Source organism: Coccomyxa subellipsoidea (genome assembly GCF_000258705.1).
Source record: "Coccomyxa subellipsoidea C-169, whole genome shotgun sequence".
Lineage (NCBI taxonomy): Eukaryota > Viridiplantae > Chlorophyta > Trebouxiophyceae > Coccomyxaceae > Coccomyxa > Coccomyxa subellipsoidea.
In genome coordinates this window covers 1,012,043-1,027,412 of record NW_005178033.1, presented here as the reverse complement: position 1 = coordinate 1,027,412, position 15,370 = coordinate 1,012,043, and the positions used below count along the sequence as shown (strand labels likewise).

General features: G+C 52.6%; 5 protein-coding genes across 5 annotated transcripts; 3 read left to right on the top strand and 2 right to left on the bottom strand.

Annotated features, from left to right (window-relative positions):
* Nucleotides 1-734: 734 nt before the first annotated feature.
* Nucleotides 735-2,617, top strand: COCSUDRAFT_55993 (hypothetical protein; the record flags this gene model as incomplete). The annotated part of the gene is made up of 6 exons (XM_005646786.1): nucleotides 735-819; nucleotides 963-1,078; nucleotides 1,199-1,681; nucleotides 1,825-2,037; nucleotides 2,152-2,265; nucleotides 2,453-2,617. The coding sequence occupies 6 exons, from the start codon at nucleotides 735-737 to the stop codon at nucleotides 2,615-2,617; spliced, it is 1,176 nt and encodes a 391-aa protein (XP_005646843.1).
* A 30-nt stretch (nucleotides 2,618-2,647) lies between these two features.
* Nucleotides 2,648-4,976, bottom strand: COCSUDRAFT_24223 (WD40 repeat-like protein). The gene is made up of 5 exons (XM_005646785.1): nucleotides 4,472-4,976; nucleotides 4,104-4,369; nucleotides 3,825-3,929; nucleotides 3,567-3,697; nucleotides 2,648-3,438 (listed from the first exon to the last, which is right to left on the bottom strand). The coding sequence occupies exons 1-5, from the start codon at nucleotides 4,749-4,751 to the stop codon at nucleotides 3,168-3,170; spliced, it is 1,053 nt and encodes a 350-aa protein (XP_005646842.1). The 5' UTR covers nucleotides 4,752-4,976; the 3' UTR covers nucleotides 2,648-3,167.
* An 877-nt stretch (nucleotides 4,977-5,853) lies between these two features.
* COCSUDRAFT_16601 (TPT-domain-containing protein) lies at nucleotides 5,854-7,809 on the top strand (the record flags this gene model as incomplete). The annotated part of the gene is made up of 6 exons (XM_005646784.1): nucleotides 5,854-5,938; nucleotides 6,037-6,162; nucleotides 6,282-6,426; nucleotides 6,590-6,807; nucleotides 7,068-7,295; nucleotides 7,475-7,809. Coding segments are annotated over 6 exons (1,137 nt in total), but the record flags the coding sequence as incomplete, so codon positions are not given.
* Nucleotides 7,810-8,746: 937 nt separating this feature from the next.
* On the top strand, nucleotides 8,747-11,485 carry COCSUDRAFT_66551 (hypothetical protein; the record flags this gene model as incomplete). Its single annotated transcript, XM_005646783.1, has 7 exons — nucleotides 8,747-9,003; nucleotides 9,113-9,287; nucleotides 9,594-9,854; nucleotides 10,195-10,389; nucleotides 10,547-10,682; nucleotides 10,832-11,020; nucleotides 11,206-11,485. 7 exons carry the CDS (start codon nucleotides 8,747-8,749, stop codon nucleotides 11,409-11,411), a joined length of 1,419 nt encoding a protein of 472 aa, XP_005646840.1. The 3' UTR covers nucleotides 11,412-11,485.
* An 89-nt stretch (nucleotides 11,486-11,574) lies between these two features.
* COCSUDRAFT_36993 (phosphoribosylamine--glycine ligase) lies at nucleotides 11,575-14,497 on the bottom strand (the record flags this gene model as incomplete). Its single annotated transcript, XM_005646782.1, has 12 exons — nucleotides 11,575-11,655; nucleotides 11,825-11,944; nucleotides 12,061-12,144; nucleotides 12,379-12,534; nucleotides 12,656-12,757; nucleotides 12,879-12,977; nucleotides 13,091-13,188; nucleotides 13,349-13,562; nucleotides 13,671-13,728; nucleotides 13,850-13,953; nucleotides 14,085-14,249; nucleotides 14,327-14,497. The coding sequence occupies 12 exons, from the start codon at nucleotides 14,495-14,497 to the stop codon at nucleotides 11,575-11,577; spliced, it is 1,452 nt and encodes a 483-aa protein (XP_005646839.1).
* Nucleotides 14,498-15,370: the final 873 nt, after the last annotated feature.

Here is a 15,370-nt window from a genome sequence, read left to right as displayed (position 1 = left end):
TCCTGCAGTGCCTGTCCTGTGCAAGACTGGCCTGTATTGTTGCACTCTGCTGGCAGCGCTGCTGACTTTTCTTGCGCATCGTCTTTTAAACGGATTTTTTTGCTGCTGGATCGTTGAGGTTTCAACACTGTGCCTGGCGTTCTTTTGCTGGGCAAGACTCGGTCTGCAACAAATCAGTGGCTTACTTCAACATTGATCTCATGGGGTGCAGAAGGTCAGAAAGAGATCAACTCTACATGCAACATACCTGGTATTTTTGAAGTGCAGTTTCTAGTATAATTCGTCACACACTGCAATAGAGATATGTTTTTGGAATCTCCATCTGCCATCCTGCTCAGCCCTGCTCTCTGGTCCTCACTTGGTATCCTGGAGAGAGCGCATCGGGATCAATGCAGAGAAATGATACAAGGTAAGCTAATACAGCAGATTAGTGCTTTGCGGAAGGAGGAAAGGCTGTCCTTTGCGATCCAAGGAAGTGCGTTTGAAAATGAGGTAGCGCATCTGACGAAGCAGCTGTTGTGGCTCAGCCGATTCACAACTTTAAATTATTGATATCACTGCCCTCAAAATTCACCTCGATCGATTCATTGGTAGCAATGCATATGTTGTGGAAGGACTGAACGGCGCTTATTTATCACGCGAATAATTATTTACAAAATCTCCATCCCAAACCAACAGCAGATGGTCAAATTTGACCTGTCTCGATGCTCAGAGATTTTCAATAGTCAATCATAATGGGGAAAAAGAAGATCCAATATGATGGAGGTCACTACTCACGGGGCCCATACCACAAAGACCAACTCAGACCTCCTTCAGCAGGTAAGTGTTTGAAAGGCAGTTGCTGCACACATCGAAAGCACAATGCCTGGTATTGATGTCACAATGTCGATGTGACAGTGGGGCATTTAACCTCTCTTGAGGCCCCAATGTCTGAATCTCTAAGACTGCCCCTGCACTGCCAGGACCTGGAGAGTATGGCGGGTTGGAGCGCCACGCCCTGTATGAGAGCGCGGTGCAGAGCCCCCAGGGGGACATCTCATACCTGCTGCGCTTCTACAAGCTCTACGTGGGCATGCGGGTACAGCTTCTCATGCAAATTACCCACCACGGTTTCCAACAGTTTTATGCACCTCTGCTTGGCCTTCCTTTTGGCTATCACTTTGCCATCGATGGCTAACAGCTGCATGTCACGGCGCAGGTACCAGAGCATCTACGCGAGGACTTCTGCGGCACAGCGCTGATCTCAGCAACCTGGTGCCGGGGGGATGTTAGGCGGACAGCCATCGGGCTGGACATTGACCACCAGGCGCTCCAATGGGGACTCTCACACCACGGCGACGGCCTAACAGAGGATCCCCGGCCGCGGCTGAGCCTCTTCCAGGGGGATGTGCGTGAACCTCTGGATGCTGGGCAACTGGTCACGCCGCCATCTGCGCCCACGGATGCAGCTGAAGCCGTGGCTCGCATGACAGTCACAGCGAAGGTCGACGAAGAAGCTAATGGGAGCAGTAGCGGCGGTGGAGCGCAGGAGGCAAGTGCTGCTGAGGTGCAGCATGGGAGTGAGTCAGAGGATGACGGAGAGGAAGCAGAAGGCAGCGGCAGCTGCGCAGCAAAGCCGGTTGATATAAGCTGCGCCCTGAACTTCAGCGTCTGCCTCTTACACCTGCGCTCAGATGTCGTGGTGGGGCCACTTCCCAACATTTTCACCACCCTTTCATGACCAACATCAGCCATGTGAATTTACCACTTGTCACATCTAGCTTCTTCCCTCCCCGTGCCAGCATCGCTGGGAGCAATGCGTGAGAGATGTGATGTGATGCGCAGAGGTATTTCCGGCATGCGCGGCAGGCGATGAATCCGCAGGGGGGCATCTTTGTAATGGATTTGCTGGGCGGCCACGCGGCAGAGTCGACGGTGTCTACCCCTCGCCACAACGAGATTACGGGCGCGCACTTTGTGTGGGAGCAGGAAGGATACAACCCCTGCACGCGCCACATCCGCTGCTACATCCACCTCAGAGACCCCGCCACGCGCAAGGTACCCTGCTTGCCCACTCTTGCCCCTGCTTGGGATCCGTGTGTCTCTGTGAAGCTCTGGATAGAAGGGTCTCAGTGCTGATACTAGGATGGTGAGCGGGCGGATTTGCTGCAGATGTTGCGGCGGGCGTTCAGGTACGACTGGCGGCTGTGGACGATCCCTGAGCTAGCTGAGATGCTGGAGGAGGCAGGCTTCGACGGCATGAGAGCCTGGCTGCGGCCGATGAAGGTGCAAGCTCTGACTGCTCCAGACCTTCCTTTCTTTACATTCTCTGTCAATATAGCTAGCTAAGTTGAGCGCTCGACCTGGAGGATTACATTCGCAGTGATGACAGCTGATAGAGTGCAACCCGGCAGATGTTTTCATATTTCAATACAGGAACTGCGAAGTGAAGAGTTGGATGTGTGCTTGGCAGGAGGGACCTGATGATGACAGCGAAGGAGGCAGCTGCAGCTCTGAGTCTAGCGAGGATGGAGAAGCAGACTTTGTGGAGTACACAAGCAAGGCATTTGATAGCAGACAGATGGATATGCTGAGCAAGGGTTGGACAGCTTTCATTGTGGGCATTGTTGCCCCTTGAGTTTCTGGCGACGTGTGCTTGCTCGAGAATATTGGTGTCCTCTTTAAATGGCAGGAGCAACAAGGAGTGTGCTCAAACAAAACAGACCGAAGCAGCAGTCCGTGCCATGCAGGACCTACATCATTCACAACATCTCTGGATATATTCCCTCCAAAATTGGGTTCCGTCTGCGCACGATCACAAAAGGCGCCTGCATGTGTAATGCAATAGTTCATGAGCATAGATGCAAAATTCTTACTGATCCTGGTCCATGCCTCCTGACGTCTATCGACAGTCTGGGAGAATTTCCAGAACAAGAGCTGCTCCCAGCTCAACTACCTCTTCCTGCCCCCCAGGAAGCACATCCGAGGCTCCAAATACAACTCTTTCACAACGCCAAGGCATCGGCAGGTCAACTTGGCGCAAACCCACACCATGCAACTACATCCCATCAGCGCATGCCTCGTAGGCAGCAGCTTTGGCAGCATCCCAGCAGGGGACTCCAACCTAATCGGAGAGTCCCCTTTCCCCAGCAGGATCAGGGACGGCCTGCAGGGGTCTGGGAGGTGACTCATCGGCGGCCAGTGCGCGCTCGGTTCTTGACCTCGATGTCCTGGGGCTTGTGCAGCAGGATGTGGTGCTGCGCGTTGCTGGGGTTGTATTCTGCGTAGCCGCGCGACCAGTCGTAGCTGACCGCGTACGCGTAGATGGTGCCGTCGCGATTGAAGGTGCTGCAGGGAATTGGCTGGCTGCACTTGAGCATCGCCTTCAGCCGCTGCTTGCTGTCCTTGTCCCAGAAGTTGAACGCGCCGTCCGAGCCCGCCGTCACAAATGTGCCATACCTGCATGCGATCGAAGCAAGTGAATCCATGCACATTACAGTCCTGCGCCTTGGTTTTGCTGGCATAACACAGGTTCCATGGATTTGAACAGGCAACGGAGAGATTTTCAAGGCGAAGATGGGGCACACTGGGGATGGAAAGCGATGGAGTTGACTGCGTAGATGTCGTTGCCGTCTCGATGGCACTTGAACGTGAAGTTCTTGGACTGCATGTTGTCTTCCACATGATGTACTGCCACACGCCCCTCAATGGAGCCCACCTGCGTCGAGACAACTGCTTCAGATGACATCACTCATGTACCGGCAAAGGTCCATTGAAGTATGCATGCGCACATGTTCACTACTGTGAGATTGCATCGAGTTCACTGAGAGGGAGTTGGCCCTCACCAAGTAGCCTGTGGAGTCTGGGAAGCAGGTTACGCAGCGCGTCTGGAACTTTAGGGGCGACTCAAGGTCCTTGTACACCGTCTGAGGGTTGCTCATGTTGAAGACCTGCGCACAGAAACACGGCAAGGTTGCCTCCTTGGGCTGCGCCAAAACTATCATGAAATACTTCCATCTCTCTCCGTTGATTTGTTGGAGCTATTTGACCAAGGGATCACAGCATCTCTGTATGCAGGTAGTTGAGCACAGGTGGCCGATGGCAGCATGCCATGCAAGGTATACCTGTATCCGCCTGTTGGCCATGCCAACCACCAGCAGCGGGTGTGTGACATCCATGGCATAGACCCGCTCCGGCAATTGTTGTGTGTGCACTGGGTTGGGCTGGCGCAAGTCCCAGTAACGGATGGTTTTGTCCCAGCTGCCTGTCACCAGCATGTTGTTCATCTCCTTCACGGAGAAGAGGTGCCGGATGGGCGCGTCATGCTTGGCCACCACCTGGGTCTGGTTTGTCTGCAGATTCCACATCTTTGCAACATTGTCGCAGCCACCTGCACAACAGCAACTCCCTGAACCTGAGGAAAATCTCAACCTCTGGGAATTTGTTTGAGCAGAATTCGTTCATGTTGTCAAACAGGATCTGGCATTTTTACCTGTGAAGACGGTGGATCCATCGGCGCTCCAATCAGAACACAGCACAGGCTGGTCATGGCTGATTGCTGCCTTCCCTGCTGACTGCCCATTGGCTTGTACCTCGTAGCAACGTACTTGATTATCCCAAGATGTTGCTATCAGATAATTTGCTGCAGGGCTGAAGCTCAGGCTGCTGATGCTGTCCGATGGTGGAGAGGCAACTTCGGTGTCTTTGTTTGCGTTGTAATTAGATGATGCTACGGCTAACCCGCTGCCAAAGGAAGCCCCGAAAGCGGTCATGAATTCACTAGAATCAGTCACTACCAGCAATATGCAGACGAGCCCTCGACAAATCACACTCAGATGATCCTACACTTCTAAATACAATCCAAATGTAGGAGCCGTTGAGAGAAATATGTTGTGTCTGCTGCAATGAGCAGTTTGCCCAGAAAGGGATGCTGAGCCCTCGCCCCAAAAAATATGATGGATGGGTCCCAATCTGTCAAGATTCACTTTCATCCTTTAGACTATAATTGCTGCAATTGTCTAGTAACAATTTTCCTCCTCCTTCTTATTCCAAACCCTACAGACATATCCCTGTAAGATCACACTCTGAAAGGGAGAAATTTATCTACACCGAAGCTCTGTGAATTCCAGGGGCTCGTCTCCTGAACCCCGAAAATATCATGCTGTTAAGGAGCAACTTTGACTTGTAATTCTTTTAAAAGTTCTATAGCGACCACCGAAGTTGCACGATCGGTTGCTGGGCTCGAATTATGAGCATATAAAACACTTGTTTCCCACTCTTTTCCCTGGGGAACACGTTCTATTCTCAATAGGAAATTCTTGGAATGCATTATAACTCACAGGCGGTTATTATTTATGTAAATGCACATTGAGACCTGAACGGACACTTGGCATACCTCTTTCCGAGACAGCTGTTCCAGGCTTCCCCGAAGTCGGAAGGAGACCTTAGAGTGAATATAGCGGGAAAGAAAGCTAAATTATGTTCGGCACTCTAAAGAAAGCAAGATAACAAAACAAATAAAGCACGGCCCTTGGTATGAACGACCGCTCATCGAGGGAGCATGGAGACAAAGAACTGCAGCCAATACTGGAAGAAGAGGAGGAAGAGGAGGAAGCAAAGCCACAATCACCTCATGAAACAACCAGCAGTCGTCTTAGAAATCTAGCACACAACTCGCTTGTCCGCACAGCAGCAAAAAACCTGGCCTTGATCTGCACTTGGTGAGCTGCCTTCTCTGTCTGATCGCAGCTGAGTGGGGACAATATTTGATGGCCATTTCAGGCCGTCCTAAATACTAAAAATACAGCCTTGCTTCTTGCTCACATATTTTCCTCCTATATCCCAGTTTTCCTCATTTGCAGTCTCTGCTGCAGGTACTTCTTCAGCACTCTACTGAGCCTTTGGAATCGCACACTCCTGGGAAAAGGGCATGGCGTGTTGGGCAAAGGAGCGTTTCCAGGTGTGCTATACCATGTGACACTCTTAATGATTTGATGAGAGCTGCATTTATTACAGGATGCCGAGAAACAAACTGCTAATCGCTGTGTGTGCTTGCAGCTCCTATGCTCATGAGCAGTTTGCAGTTTGCAGCACAGATCGTCATGGCTAAAGCAGTCCTGAGCTTTGGTATAGTCAAAAGGCGGAAACCAGCTGAGCTGACATGGCGGGATTACTTTGTGCATGGTATGTCCTGGAGCTGGATTCCCGTTGAAAATTGCTGGGTTACATCGGCTTTTGTAGCGCAGATCTCATGAGTGGTCAAGATTATGAGCAGTCAGCACATGTTTGTTTTGGGGATGCAGTTGTGCCCAATGGTGCCGCCACTGGCTTAGACATCGGGCTGTCCAATTTCTCCCTGTCTCTCATCACCCTTTCTTTTTACACAATGTGCAAATCGACCACGCCAGTCTTCCTGCTGGGGTTCTGCTTCCTCTGGGGCATTGAAAGGTGCGCATCTCCTTGCCACAGTCCAGTAGCAATGTAGACAGCATGCTTTCTTACGTCTCCAGTTGACGATCTGGTTTCCACTGGATTTCCTGGCCACTGTCATCATTCATGGACCAGTTGAGGGACACTCAAATGAGGTCAACTCTTCGTTTCCTGGGTGCAGGCCGAGCTGGAACCTGGCAGCAGTTGTGCTGGTCATCAGCTGCGGCCTCGGCCTGCTAGTGGCTGGAGAGACAGATTTTAATCTGGCTGGGTTTGTCATTGTTATGGTGGCCTCAGCGCTGTCAGGCCTGCGCTGGACAATCACTCAGGTGCTGCTGCAGGGCAATGATGCCCATGGGACAGGTGAGAGCACCCTGCCTCTCATATACCGCCAAGTAAGTTTCTGCAAATCACAGAGATATCTGCCAGAAACTTTCTGCGGTATATGTATGAGATGAAACATCTGGTATCTTGCAGGGGCTTCTGGGGGTCCTGTGGAGGTGCTACTAGCACTGATGCCAGGTAAGATGTCTGAGCACTTCTTATTAAAACATAAGAAGTGTCTCCCTCAAAAGAGAACATTCTGGGACCTGGAGAGCTTCCAAGCTGTGAAGGACCCCATATTGCTTGATGACTGACAGCTCTCTCTTGTGGTGCAGTGATGTCGATCACAGTGGCATTCATGTCGCTTGTGATAGAGCGCTTGTGGATTGTGCTGCCGGGGTCGCCATACTTTGACTCCCTCCAGTCCCTGGCGACCACAACGATGCTGATGCTATTCGGCGGGACCATTGCCTTCTTCATGGTCTGGACGGAGTTCACCGTCATTGCCGAGACTTCTGCGCTGACCTTCATGGTAGCGGGCACATTTAAGGAGATCGTCACAGGTAACATCCTCCATTCTCTGACCTGGAGTAATCTCCGATTACCTTGTTCGTGCATGCATGCGTCTTTCCTTGCTCAGCTCCCAAGTCTGACATCATGTTGACCATGGAATTGGGCAAGACGTGAGAGCAGCGGCAGCGGGCATTTCATATTCTTATTGCATGTGTGCTTGGTGTTGCAGTGATGGCGGCGGTGACGTTTCTGGGGGAGAGCTTTTCGTTCATCAACGGGGTGGGCCTGGTGGTGCTGATCATGGGGGTGGCGCTGTTCAACTACAACAAGTACCAGAAGATCCTGACAGGGAAGGCCCCGGGCGGCAGGAAGCCTGCGCCGGCCGCCGCCAAGGAGAGCCCGGACGACGAGGAGAGCGCCCGTCTTGTCAACGGGGGTGTGCGCTTGCCCGTAGGTGCAGCCTGTACATTCACACCCTGCCACATGCTGCGCTGCACACCTTCCCAGATACAGGATTACTGTGAAATTCTATTCATCTTCCCTACCCATCACTGCAGCACATGATGTAACGTGCTGTCACAAGCGCAGCCTCGCATCACTGCTAGACATGGATTCTTTCGTCCCTGTCATGCTGGTTGAGGAGTATTGTGCAATCATGCGAAGTTCCTTGCTGACACAGCAGTGTTGGCGATCATGAATGCGCCTATTATATTCTCCTTGCAGGAGCAAGTCCGAGGGCCTCTCCCCGCGCCGGCCTGAGCGCAGCGCTGGAGCTGAGCAGCCATCGCAGCCTGCAGCACCAGGGAGGGCACGCACATGCACCCAACCCCCGCTCTGGCCTGGGCGGCCCTGGTCCTGTGAAGTGAGAAAGGACCGCAATCTGCCTAGGGGATTTGATCAGATATCCGGTCTGAATCAGCATGTAATGTCGCATAGGACGGCGGAGTGGTTGTCTTCAGACGTTTTTACAGCCTCGGGGTGAGCTCAGTGAGTAGCAACATGTGTAGGAATCTAGACGTGTGAGACCTGATCTGGTATAATGGCTGTGCCTGTATCCCTGGAGCATGACAAAGATTTGTAAAAGCAAGTTACATGGAACCAGAAGTCCTCTGTGCAAACCCACATTGAATTATCCATGCTTCGACTCGCAAGCGACGAATGATGCAGGCAATGACAACATCCACAACGATGCTGACAGCAAAGCAATAGCATGCTAAGTTCGGTGTTTTTGCCCAGGAAAATGCTGTTGCCATAAATTTATCAGTTACGATGGACACGACAGCCGAGTCTTGGAAGGCAACTACTTCGGCATCAGTACTAGCCGATTAGTTGAACAGTTCGCTGTGCTCTGTCATTTCTTTGCCTTGTAGGATCCATGGGATCTGCAGGAGGATCCAACACTGATCTGTGCGCCCTTCAAGTGTCATTCCGGAGCGCTTGTCAAGAAACCAGTGGGGATGGAGAGAGGTGCCTCTACGCAGAAAAGCTTGCCGAACTTGCCATGGATGCAGCTAGATCAGGGAACAGCAAGAATTGCGAAGCTCTTCTGGACTTTGTGATCTCGTGCTTTGACTCGCCTGAGGGCTTCACAGTCATGGACAGCATCCTGTTCGAGGTCTTCAGCCCTCTCCTAAACTGCTCTCACGTCTCACAGACGTGCCACGAGAGCTTCCAGCGTCTTGCTGGGATCATCACGGAAAGGTGCACCGCGCGGGAGGTCATTGTGCTTCTCCTGGCTGCTCTGGACGACAGGCCCCGGTACTTCTCCCATCAATGGTGTTCTACACTCGCTGGCCATTGCCAATCTTCCTGAAGGACCCTCAAGGAAAACCAAGTTGGGTGCACATTGAGTTTGGCTGCTTTGCAGGGATGAGGAGCATGACTGGCAGAGGAGTGATGCCATGCTCATGGGGGCGCTGGTGGATGCACTGGGAGGTCTGCAGCGGTCGCAGTGTCAGATGCTGGAGGATTGCTTGGTGCTGGTGCTCAAGCTGGCCAGGCGCGCACACAGTGACGCAGTGCCAGCCCCGAGCGAGGCACCGGTGATTTCAGCATCAGCAACTCACAACAGTGGCTCTGGCGGGGGCAACAGCCAAACGGCAGCTGACACAATCGCGCCTGAACTTCCTGCTGATGTGGCGGAGAGACATGGCAGCCAATCTAGCAGTGATCGTCAAGAGCATGGCAGCCATGCAGCACAGGGCGCACACGTGCAGTTCGCCAACAGCCTGGCAGCCTTTGCTTTGGCGCTTCCACCGGTCATCAAAAAGTGGCCAGGAACAGTGCAGAGCAGAGCTACAGCGATGCTGTGCACCTTCTTGCACCGTTGCTGCGCCTGCATGGCTCAGATCAGTATCCCCGCGGACGCCTTTGCCCTCTCCACCCTGGCGTCGCACCAAAGGCGGGCCATCTTTGGGGACACGGCCCCAGCAGCAGAGCCGGCGGCAGCTGCACTGCGCGTCCTTGAGGCCGCGGCTGCAGCATTGAGGGAGCTCAGCAGTGAGGGCAACCAGGATAATGTTGGAAGCGAGAACGAAGCGGAGACAAGTGCCTTGTGGGAGGCGGAGGAGGTGGCTTTGGGAGAGCATCTGCTCACGCATGCAGCGCTGGTTCGGGAAGGGATCACGACGCGATTGCAGGTGTTGGATGATCCGGCCAGTCTGCTGTCCCAGGCTGAGCGCTCCACTCCGTTTCTTCTTGACGCAGCTGGTCAAATCAGGGTGTGTCGCGTCCCCCAGCCCGTGCTAATTAATTGTGGCACACGTCGTTTGCTCCCTCCTGCTGCACTCAAGCCCTCTGGGAAAGCTGGCTATGCAGATTACCAGTGTCTTGTGGTTGATGCTTGCGGAAGAAGCTCGGTCCATTGAATCGGTCTTGTACAGCCAAAGTAAGTTCACTGTGAACCCACTGCAGGGATGCTGAGAGAATATGTGATGGTATGTTGCGCAGTCGGAGGCGCTGGCCATGAAAGGGCTGCAGATTGCAGCGGCGGCAGCATGCCGGGCGGGGACGGCCAGCGCGGGATTCGGCGGCGGCGTGCGGCAGCTGCTGCAGGCGTTGACCACCACCATGGCCGGCAACCCGCTGCAGCCCGTGCGCAATGCTGCGCACTACTCCGCCGACGCAGTGCTCAGTGCTCTCACAGTCAGTCTTCCTGCCCCCTGCCCCCTTTCTCTGCTCACCGCTACAATAGAGCACTCAGTATTCAGGCATATATTACAAGTGTTTTGTCGGGAAATTTGTGGCAGCATTCTACTTGAAGCAACCAGAGGGGCATATAAGACAGCGCCTAACATCGCAGGTGACAGCGCGGCTGGCGGCTGCGGAGACATTGTTCGAAGAGGGCCACCCTGGAGTGTCTGCACTGGTCATCAACAGGGTGGCCCACGACGCGCAGGCGCTCTGGCCAAAGCCTGACGAGGATGCACCCTCACTGGGTGAGCTTTAAACCACTGTTTTGTCAGTCTCGCTTTCTGATCAGTGCATCCTGTGACAAATCTTGTGATACCTGCGGCAAAGATCTTGCAGAAAAGCTGTCCATGTGGTGTGTGTGCGAACAGCGCTGATTGTGAAATTGCTAGGACAGAGATGCAGCAAGGGTGGCGAGAGCTGGAGCCTGCACTGCTGCCGCTCATCCGCGGCTGGCTGGAGCCGCATGGGTCCCACGGCTGGCACGAGCCCTCAGGCCTCATGCGCAACGCAGAGCCCATCTCCGCCGCCCTCAACCTCTACATGCTGCTGCTGCTCCGCGCCAGCAACAGTGGGTGCATGCCAGGTAATTTTTTGCTGCCACTGTGAAGCTGTAACGCCGCCTGTCTGCCAAATTGGGTGTCAAAAGCTCTCAAATGAGTCCAAAGAGTCCATTACAAGTTTCCAGATGGAACATTCTTGGAGGTCTTGTAGGATTACACTGGCCTAGAAAGGACAGCCGATTGTGAGGGGTGGACACTGATGGAGCAGGGATAATGGAGAAGGGAGCGCTGAAAGGAGTGATGGAGGATTGCCTGAAGCCACTCAGAGTGGCAGGGTTGCAAACTGTGGGGTCCCTCAAGGGAGCAGAGGATGCAGGCAGCAGCGGGAACACTGATGCCATGCTTGCAATTGAGAGAGTGCTGCTTGTCCTAACATGGATTATGGGCACTGTAGAAAAGAAGCTAGCAAGGTAGATGCGTTGAGGTTTCCTTTCCTGCACTTTTCATTAAATGAAATTGTACAAGGGTAAAGAAATCATGTTGGCTTACATTGCAATTGGCTGGGATTCTATACACAATTAGCCAGGACTCAGCGACTATTGTGCACAAAGGCCTGACGCTGTCACACTTCATTGTGTCATTGTTTCGTCCTTGCAACTGCTCTCCAACCAATGTCACGCCTGCAGAAGCCTTCAGGCCAGTCGATTGCATCCACAGCCTGCGAAACAAAATTGTTTGAATGCCAACTTTCTCACTCCTTTGAAGACCCCCCTTTGAATGCTAGTTGTCTCCCTGTGTCCTCCCTCTCTCCGGACAAGGCTTTTACGCACAACGGTCACAATACAAAAGGAAGACACTCTGCAGACAGCGCATTTGACAGAATGTACCTGGTAGGCTTTCTTTTGGGCCTCTTCCACATCAGCACTCGTGGCAGTCACCCCCAGCACTCGGCCGCCAGTGGCCACCACCTCGCCAGCATCATTGCTGCTCGTCCCAGCATGGAACACCTGCATGGTGTCATCATCCCCTTTGCTGCCAGCATTTGCTCTGAGGACCCCCATCCGCCATCAACTTGAAGATAAGTGAAACGCCACAATGCCAAGCATGTTCTGGGAATGCTTGCCTTTGCAGTGCTGACATTGTCCAGGTTGCGGATGGCAGTGCCCTTTGTGTAGCTGCCTGGGTACCCACGAGCCGCCATGACAACCTGCAACGCACCCATCCTTGCCTTCAATTCATGGCGTCACATGCACCCGTCAACGGTGCTTGCCTCCTGTCTCGAGCAAACCACCTAAGCATCAGACACCAGCTGAAGGAAGGGATCTGTATCGCCCATGCTGGGCTATTGACGGCAATCTTCTGCCAATCACTTTTTCCTGAGATAAGAGATGGAATGAAGGCCCCAAATTCCTCAAGTTACGACAATTGCAGTGCTGCTCACCGTGAGGGCAGTCTCGGGTGACCACTGCAAATGAGTGCCTGCCAGCTTGCCCTCAGCCGCAGCCAGCAGCACTTCCAGCAGATCACTCTGCAGCCGCATCATCAGGCACTGGCACTCCGGGTCTCCAAACCGCACATTGTGCTCCAGTAACCTCGCCTGCATGACATCTTTCACTTGTGAGTGCCCCGGCAACTTTTCGCTGCCATCCTGTAGTGGTGCTGCTTCTCATTGTCGCACTTTTGGGGATATAGGATGTGGTGCAGCATCCTGCGCTCACCCGGCCGTCTTTGATCATGAGCCCCGCAAAGAGAACACCGGTGAAGGGAACCCCCTTCTTGACCATGGCACTCGCAGTCCTCTGCACAATCTCATCCATGACCTGGAAAACCCCACGATTTCATTAGCTGAAGACCACTTCTGAAAATGCGCACAGTTTATGTTATGTGTCCATGCAACACAGTGTAGCTTCAAGAGTGCAAAGGGGAAAGATGCAAAGCTACTTGCGACTCTACAGAGGACGTGACAACAGGTGCCGGTGAGTAAGCTCCCATGCCGCCTGTGTTGGGCCCTGTGTCTCCCTCCCCTACCGCTTTGTGATCCTGTACAGCTTTTCCTCAATTAGTACCTTGCTCGAGATACACGCATCGAATGAACGGCCAATCAATAACATGCAAATACTGCATATGTCATCATGGCTGGCAGGCAGCTTCACCTGTGCAGACGCCAGTGCAATGCATGTCTCGCCATCCACAAGAGCAAAGAACGAGGCCTCCTCCCCGTCCAGGAATTCCTCCACAACAATCTCATTCCCTGTGCCATCAACCGAGTTTAATGAGCAACAAGGGTAGTTCAAATCCAAAAAATGCAACGGCTCCCAAAACTTATTAAGTACCCATGCTGCTGGAGCATTGTTGACCAAGACCACCACGTCTTCAATTCGCAAGCAGATAAGCAGGAGCGATCCACGCACCGGCCTCGCCAAATTTCCTGTTGACGAGCATGTCATCAACGGCTGCCAGCGCCTCATCCACACTTTGCGCCACAACAACCCCCTTGCCTGCAGCCAGACCGTCTGCTTTCACCACAATGGGCGCCCCCCTTGCCCTGATGTACTCCTTGGCTGCCTCTGGCTCTGTGAAGGCCTCATAGCTGCCCGTGGGGATGTCAAAATCTCTGCATAAGTCCTGCAGGCAGCAAAACAAGCAGTTGACATGCGTCACTTCTGAAGGGCCGTTCTAAAGAGGCATCCTCTCTTGGACGGCAGCAGACAAGCCTTGTGAACATAGTCATACCTTTAGAAACTTCTTTGACCCCTCAAGCTGGGCTGCTGCAGCGCTGGGCCCAAATGCCCTGATCAAACCACACCTTTCATTCAATATCAAAAGCGACATTTTTTTTCAGCTTGCATGCAGCTGCCTTGACAATATATGGAGTGCCGCTGGGTTCCAAAGAAGTTGCATGCAGGGCTTGCCTGATCCCCCCCGCTTTGAGTGCATCGATCAGTCCGCTGACCAGTGGTGCTTCTGGGCCAACCAACACCAAGCCAATGTCCTGGTCTTTGCACCATCTCACAACCTGGATCACCGATGTGAGTCATCAGGACAGGTATAAACGGCCAGATTGTCCCAGTCATTGAGGACATGCTGAACATTCAACATTCTGCATGGAAATGGCCTATTCATGCAGTTGGGGGCATGCATCTCTACCTCTTCCTGGTTCTCTACGTCCAATGCCAGAGATGTCACGCTCTGTTCCCTGGAAATGCCAGGATTGCCCGGGGCACAGAAAAGGGTGTCACACAGGGGTGACTGTGTCAGCTTCCAAGCCAGAGCATGCTCCCTTCCACCCCCTCCCACTAGAAGGACATCGACCTGTACGAGCCTTGATCTCAGATAGCTATCGAAAAATTAAGGTGGTCTCACACTTGATTTCGGTGTTCTGAGCCCACCTTTCCAGGAGCAGCCGCTACCACGCCTGACTTGTATATGCGAGCCCTTTGAGGAGCTACGGTCTCAGCTATATGTAGTCGAGTTCCTTTCAGGACGCATAGGAAACGGCTGTGAAAAATTGCACTGGAATGGACTCTTTGCATTCCAGTGAATGTGCAAATGGGGGCCATCGTTTCCTTGGGCGTGAAAGTATTTGATGCTCGTGAGCGTGATGATACACCAGCTGCTCTTCAATTTATTCGAACATCGAATTAGATGACCCCCCCTCAACTTCAGTGACTGCACCTTTAATCCAACAGCTAGATGGAAGTGTTCATTCTCTAATCTTTTGGCTAGAGATACCGCTACAGGCAATTTGTACGATGCGTATCCACCAATTGCAGATTCGTGAAATTCAACTAAAACATCAAGTCGTTGGACGCTGAAAGAGAAGAAGGAAGATCCATCGCATGCATTGAAGGAACCAAGGAACGCCGCCGTCTGGCGATGCGTTACTATTTATAGGTCACACGGCTGCAGCACATTTCAACAGGCAACTTGTGTCCACCACGCTGCAAGGAGCTCTTATAACACTTAATCTTCGATATCAATTGAATATGGCAACCGAGTTTTATCTCAACGCAGCGACTGGTGTGTTTTCTCTCCTGGTCAGAGTCAAGGGATGGACGTGCGACAGCCCTGTCAATATGTTTCAAATCGATTGTCACTTCGTATACAATGATATATTAGACCTTTGAATCCATCCGAGTCAGATGCTCGAAATAGATGCTTTCTGGACGCTCCTGGATCTTTTAGTGTACCAGAAATTGAGCTCATATGAGGGAGCAATGCACTGCAGGTCGACCAGACACACCATGCTATGACAGATGGTACAAATGGACGAAACTCGGACTGAACATTGGTACTACAGTACTGGGCGTGGGGCTTCTAATCATCACTGGAGGAGACATGTCATCTAGAGAATCGGTGGAGGGATTATATGCGTTCATAGTGGTCCTCAGGATCCTGGAAGTTATTGCAGACACCGTGCCCCTGGTGAGAGG

Coding starts and splice junctions, on each gene's coding strand:
- COCSUDRAFT_24223 (XM_005646785.1), bottom strand. CDS start 4,751: ATGACCGCTTTCGGGGCTTCCTTTGGCAGCGGGTTAGCCGTAGCATCA. Junction 4,370..4,471: donor TGGATCCACCGTCTTCACAG/GTAAAAATGCCA, acceptor GCTGTTGTGCAG/GTGGCTGCGACAATGTTGCA. Junction 3,930..4,103: donor TGGCCAACAGGCGGATACAG/GTATACCTTGCA, acceptor TTCTGTGCGCAG/GTCTTCAACATGAGCAACCC.